Raw genomic sequence first — 6051 nt, forward strand, 5'->3', positions numbered from 1 at the left:
CTGTCAAATTTTCAGCATGTCTAGAACAATTCTTACAAGTATAACACGACGTAGCTGGGCGCCGCAGACAGACGCCGAACGGCGCCGCCGGTGTGCCTACACTCATAGAAAATAATGTATTCGAATTTTAAAGATGTGGCACGACGCGACGCTGCGCGACTGCCTGAAACGCTGTTTTTTTCACCTCCGTGCCCAAACGTCTTTGTTTGGGCCCAAAACAAAATCAAGACTTTGTAAAAGAGCATAATAGGACCCCTTTAACAAAAACTATAGGCATTAAAACTAAGACCATAAAAAATACTTGAAATAAAATGTACTTTTTTTTTTAAATGACAAAAACACACAAGAAAATGACAAACTTTAACTTAAACTTTTTTTTTTTCATTTTATTTCAGCTAGTTGCCAAGGCAACACTTCTCATTTTCATTTAGCTTAAAGTACTAAAAGATCTAAAAGTAAACAAAAAAATGACAAACATAAATGCATACAAAAAATGACTAAAACATTAACAAAAATTTAAGTAAGATCAGAAAATATACAAATAAAAACTAATTCAATATATTAACAAAATCTACAGTTCATTAACTTAATCCATAAACAATTACTTGAAATAAACCTTAAGTGAAATAAAGTAAAAGAAATTTAAACTTTTATTTTTATATCAGCTAGTTGCAAAGGCAACACTTCTCATTTTGGTCATTCAAAATATTAACAGAATCTAATGTGTGGGTGACAGCACTGACCTCCAGGGGCAGGTAGGTGTGTTTCTGCTCCTGGCCCACCTGTAGGCAGGGCAGGTGGGGGTATTTGAGCTGCAGGTTGTACTTTTCTCTGAAATACTGAGCTACTGTTCGTTCTACAGTTTGGCCGTTCTCCAACTGCAAAGGGAACCTGGAAGGAATCAAGAAACATGACTGAACAACGAACCACCACTAGAGGGCATCAAAGAGCAGAGCTAAACGGCTTTCCTGTGTTTGGAAAGCATATCAGCATACTACTTTTACTATTTCTGCAGTATGTGCTATGCATACTGAGAAAAATATGCAAATATCCTGCATGCAACATGATGAAGTCATGTGACAACAATGCAACACTACTGTTTGAAATGTTTACAGCTACAGTACATAATGCATCGTTACACATACTACATTATTTTTTATAGTTATAATGGCAAAATTATTGTACTACACTACTAAGAAACTTTATTTTAAATAATAAGAACAGTAAAAATGTTTTAATGATAATTATGAGGGAAAATTTGTTTAATAGTCATGAAAGCAATTAAACACCATTTTAATGGCCCAAAACATTTATTCAAATAAATAAATAAATAGTATTCTGAATATACCATTCAGGAAGTAGTTAGTATACTATTCAGAATATATTCTTACTACTTATTTACAAAAATGACTAAAAATAAAAATAAAATGAAAACTACTATAAGCTAATTCAAAATATATAATATAAATACTATATATAATATTATAATCTATAATAGTATATAAATAACACTAAAAAGCATTGTCTACTCCATTAGACCCAGAATGAATCAGCTTTAAAACACAAATATTTTAAATCAATAAAACTAACACTTTAACTTCTGCAGTTTTAATAACTAGTAAAACTGTGGCTAATTAGCCAGAATTCAGATTACATGAGATTTATAAAACTCCAAAATGAAGAACACACACAGGATGTTTTTCAGAATGAACAAACAAATGAATGAACGAATATAAAATATTAAATGAATTAATAAATAAACAGTTCTCAATATACCATTCAGAAAGTATATAGTATACTATTCAGAGCATTGTTTTATAGTTTTAAATATAGTTTTAAAGGTGCACTTAATTATTAACCCAAACACAAAAGTTTCAGGTTACCAATGCCATTGAAGAAACACATATTCATAAAACATATATCTATGTATGATAATAGGTTGGTCATGTGAGGAGCAACCTGCATGTAAAATAAAATGGCTTTTATTAGGCCACTAATATGACTAGCATCATCTCACAAGTGTACAATATTTACAACATTTGATTTTAAAACTTACTGAGTGCACCTTTAAATAAAGCCAAAAATCATACTGTATTAAAGCAATGTGTCTTCACCCTCTGCAATCAATCCAATGTATGGTCATAACACGCTTCACTTCCGGTTTGACTCACGTTTGGTGGCTGGCGGGCCGGCGGGTCACATTGCAGACCCGGTACTTCCTCCGCATGGTTCCGCAGTGTGTCACCTCCACCTTCAGACCTGCACACAAACCAGCCGATGAGAGAGGGACGAACACATGCGCATAAACACACATGAGCACACATGCGCACACATGAGCACACATGAGCACACACACGCATGAGCACACATGAGCACACATGAGCACAAACACACATGAGCACACATGCGCATGAGCACACATGAGCACAAACACACATGAGCACACATGCGCATGAGCACACATGAGCACACATGCGCATAAACACACATGAGCACACAAACACACATGAGCACACATGAGCACGCATGCGCATAAACACACATGAGCACACATGAAAACACATGAGCACACATGCGCATAAATACACAAGCACACATACGCACACACACACATGCACACGTACCTTTGATTTCTTTGGTGAATTTGACTCGGTGGGAGTCTGTGAGGGGCCGAGGCTGCTCGTCGATGTTGTGGATGTCCAGTACCTCACACATGAACTGAATAACTGGCTGTGCTTTGTAGAAAGCTGTGGCTGACACTGCAAGACAGAAGAGATGAAAACTGATGAAAACGCAGTCCAAATTAACACTGAAAATATATCATGACTCTTAATACCTCCTCTGCAGGAAAAAAAATTAATACAAAATACCATTTATTAGTCATGTAGCATAATGATTTTCGCATAGGCAAGAACAACACATTTTCTAGAGGATATCTGCAGAGTTTTTCAAAATTCTCATTTTTTTTAAGACCTTTTAAGACTTCAAAGTATTTAAATGGCCTAAAAATAGATTAATTTTTATTCAAAATAAATAAATAAATAGTAGTAATATTCTGAATATTCCATTCAGAAAGTAGTTAGTACATTTTTCAGAAAGCATCCTTACCTACTTAGAAATTTTTTAAAGAGTTTTTCTAATCAAATTTAAAGACTAAGACCTTTTTTAAGACTTGCACAAATAAAATTTAAGCCTGTTACTTAAAGAGGCTGTGGCTCACATTCAACTTCAAAACAGTTTAACTCAAGTTTAATATACTCAAGTTCAAAACATGTTTTATTTATTATATACATGTGCATCAAAATTGGTGGACGTACTAATATATCAATATTTACAAATTAGAGGCTGACCGATATTGGATTTTGCTGATATGATGATAATGTGATGAAAAGATTTGCCGATATTAATAAAATCTATATAATAAATGTGTTAAATAATGTTCTTAGTCTTTCCTTCCTGTGATGGGTAGCCCAGAGACAAGCTACAAGTTTATGTTAAAATTCAATGCATGATACTGTTTGTATAATTATTAAGAAAAAAAAAAAGATTATGCATAAAGCAGGACTTTTAATTATAAACAAGCCTGAAATACAACTGGAACTCTTATTTTGAAATGTCTATGAATTAATAATGCCAGATGCTCATTCCAAAAAAATATATAAGTACAATAAAATATGCACTCTTACAACTATCTACAACATACTACAATATAAAAACCATATTACAATATAAAAACCAATGTAAACATTGTCATAATATGCTAAAATTAAAAAGTTGCATTAAAAAATGTTTTGGGGCACAATGAAAATTCATAAAATAAAGGGATACAAGAAAACATTTACAATCAGAATAATATAATTTATTAGAATACAAAAAGTACACTAGGTTTTTAAATATCTGTTTCAAATTGCAATTAAAAATAATGTAATTTTTTTATTTTAAACTGTGTATATAATGGATTATAGTCTATATTTTGATTATATATTGAATATAAACTCTATATACTGAATTTAATACTTATGTACTTATTCATAAGCCAACTTAACACTGTATAAAGTGTGTATATATAGACAGTTTATTTTATTAAAATATTTTATTAAAAGTCTTTTAAATTTTAATAATCACATTAGGCCATATTGCGATTCCCGTTTTTCTATCCCCCAATTTAAGACTTCTTAAAACGATAATTAAGGCTTTTGTTATACCATGTAAGACTTTTTATGACCTTATATTTTATTAAACTGATCTTTTAAGGACCCGTGAGAGCCCTATCTTCATCAAATTAAAAGACAAACCAATCAACACACGACTGTCCACTTTTACAAGTTAATGTTGCTTACTGGGTGCTCAGCTGTAGGTTATCTTTATCTTTTACTCCCCATTTCTAATTGGACTTTACAAAACTTTTATCATGCTGAAATATCTGGACCAATCTAGATGTTGCTCTTTATTAGTCCTGTGAGAAAACATCTACACAAATGTTAACGTGAGCTCAAAGCCAGTGTGTTAGCGCTCTTTCTGAGCCCATTCACTCCATTATAAGTGTGACAATGAGCCAGTGAAAGGAGAGACGATTTCAGACGGTTGGACTTTTCCCTGCCCTTTAGTAGGGAGGGGATGGAGCAGCCGACACAGCCAATTGAATTGTGGGAGTCTGTCAGAGCGGGAAAACACGCAGACAGAGTGACACAGAACTGGTGAACTTGGAGAGAGAGAAAAAGAAAGAGAGACTCATTTAACGCCCCCCTTCAATCAAACAAACCCCCACCCGCCATCTTTCAGCCCTTCATCCCCCCGGCAACAGTGTGAGCGGTTCCCACACTCTGTGCTAACACACATGCTAAACTCAAACAGTGCACACCGTCAATGTTGAGCATCATCTTCCACATGGCCGGCCGAACAGACTGGTGGAAGCCGAACCACACCTCTCTGCCTCTATAACATTTTTCATTTTCATTTAGTTTAACTTGAAGTAGAATTCAAACTGAATATACTAAAACTTAAAAACTATACATATAAAAAATTTAAAAACTACTATGCTTTTGCTGACTATATAACATCAAGAAAGTTTTTGAATGTCATGATGATTTTACTGTGCAAACCTCCTATAAATGATGCTAGGTGGGCTTCACACTAGGGCTGAACGATTAATTGCATTTGCAATAATATCGCGATATGAAAAAACGTGATTTTTCTATCGCAGAGGCTGCGATTACACTCGGTCACTTGACACGCGAGAGTAAAGAGATGTGTTTGACTTGAAGATCGATCGGTGTATGACATCAAAGTACGGCGAGAGAAAGCATAAGGACCCCCCTTCAATCAAACAAACCCCCACCCGCCATCTTTCAGCCCTTCATCCCCCCGGCAACAGTGTGAGCGGTTCCCACACTCTGTGCTAACACACATGCTAAACTCAAACAGTGCACACCGTCAATGTTGAGCATCATCTTCCACATGGCCGGCCGAACAGACTGGTGGAAGCCGAACCACACCTCTCTGCCTCCACCCAGAGGATGGTCGTAGCCCTCCGGGGCAGAGAAGAACGAGCGGCCCACAGGAGTGTACCTGAGAGAAACAATCACAGACAGCAGAGACGTCAGCAGCCAAAATGGGGTTTAAAATGCTGCATTTTATTAGGGATTCAGTGACACTTGAGGGGAACTGACGTCAGGCATCCACTAAAACCACCAGCTGGAAAGTTAGTTTTAAGAAAACCTAAAAGGCGGAATGAAATTAAAACTGAAAAATTAAAAAAAACGAAAAAAGAAAATTAAAAAAAATCTTAATGCATGTTACTATGAAATGATTACTGGTGCATTTATTCATTTATTAAAAAAAAAAAAAGTTTAGTTTATTTTTCAGTTCAAAAATACAGGAAAAACAGTAAAATCATGAAATATTATTACAATTTAAAATTTGTATTTGTATAAAACAGAGTTTTCTATGTGAATATATAGTCAAATGTCATTTATTTCTGTGATCAAAGCTGCATTTTCAGCATCATTACTCCAGTCTTCAGTATTACACGATCCTTCAGAAATCATTCTA

The 6051-nt window shown here is 34.6% G+C and overlaps 1 protein-coding gene across 1 annotated transcript in view; it reads right to left on the reverse strand.

Annotated features, from left to right (window-relative positions):
* LOC107671455 (protein argonaute-3) overlaps positions 1-6051 on the reverse strand; it is a 28680-nt gene that overhangs the window by 16136 nt on the left and 6493 nt on the right. Inside the window, exons 4-7 of the mRNA XM_016464377.1 lie at positions 5432-5568; positions 2625-2759; positions 2172-2259; positions 744-891 (exon numbers count right to left, since the gene is read on the reverse strand). Coding sequence (XP_016319863.1) covers positions 744-891; positions 2172-2259; positions 2625-2759; positions 5432-5568 — 508 coding nt within the window. The remainder of the gene's footprint in view (positions 1-743; positions 892-2171; positions 2260-2624; positions 2760-5431; positions 5569-6051) is intronic.

This window comes from Sinocyclocheilus anshuiensis, unplaced genomic scaffold (assembly GCF_001515605.1).
Source record: "Sinocyclocheilus anshuiensis isolate Anshui unplaced genomic scaffold, SAMN03320099.WGS_v1.1 scaffold552, whole genome shotgun sequence".
In the NCBI taxonomy this organism is placed as follows: Eukaryota; Metazoa; Chordata; class Actinopteri; order Cypriniformes; family Cyprinidae; genus Sinocyclocheilus; species Sinocyclocheilus anshuiensis.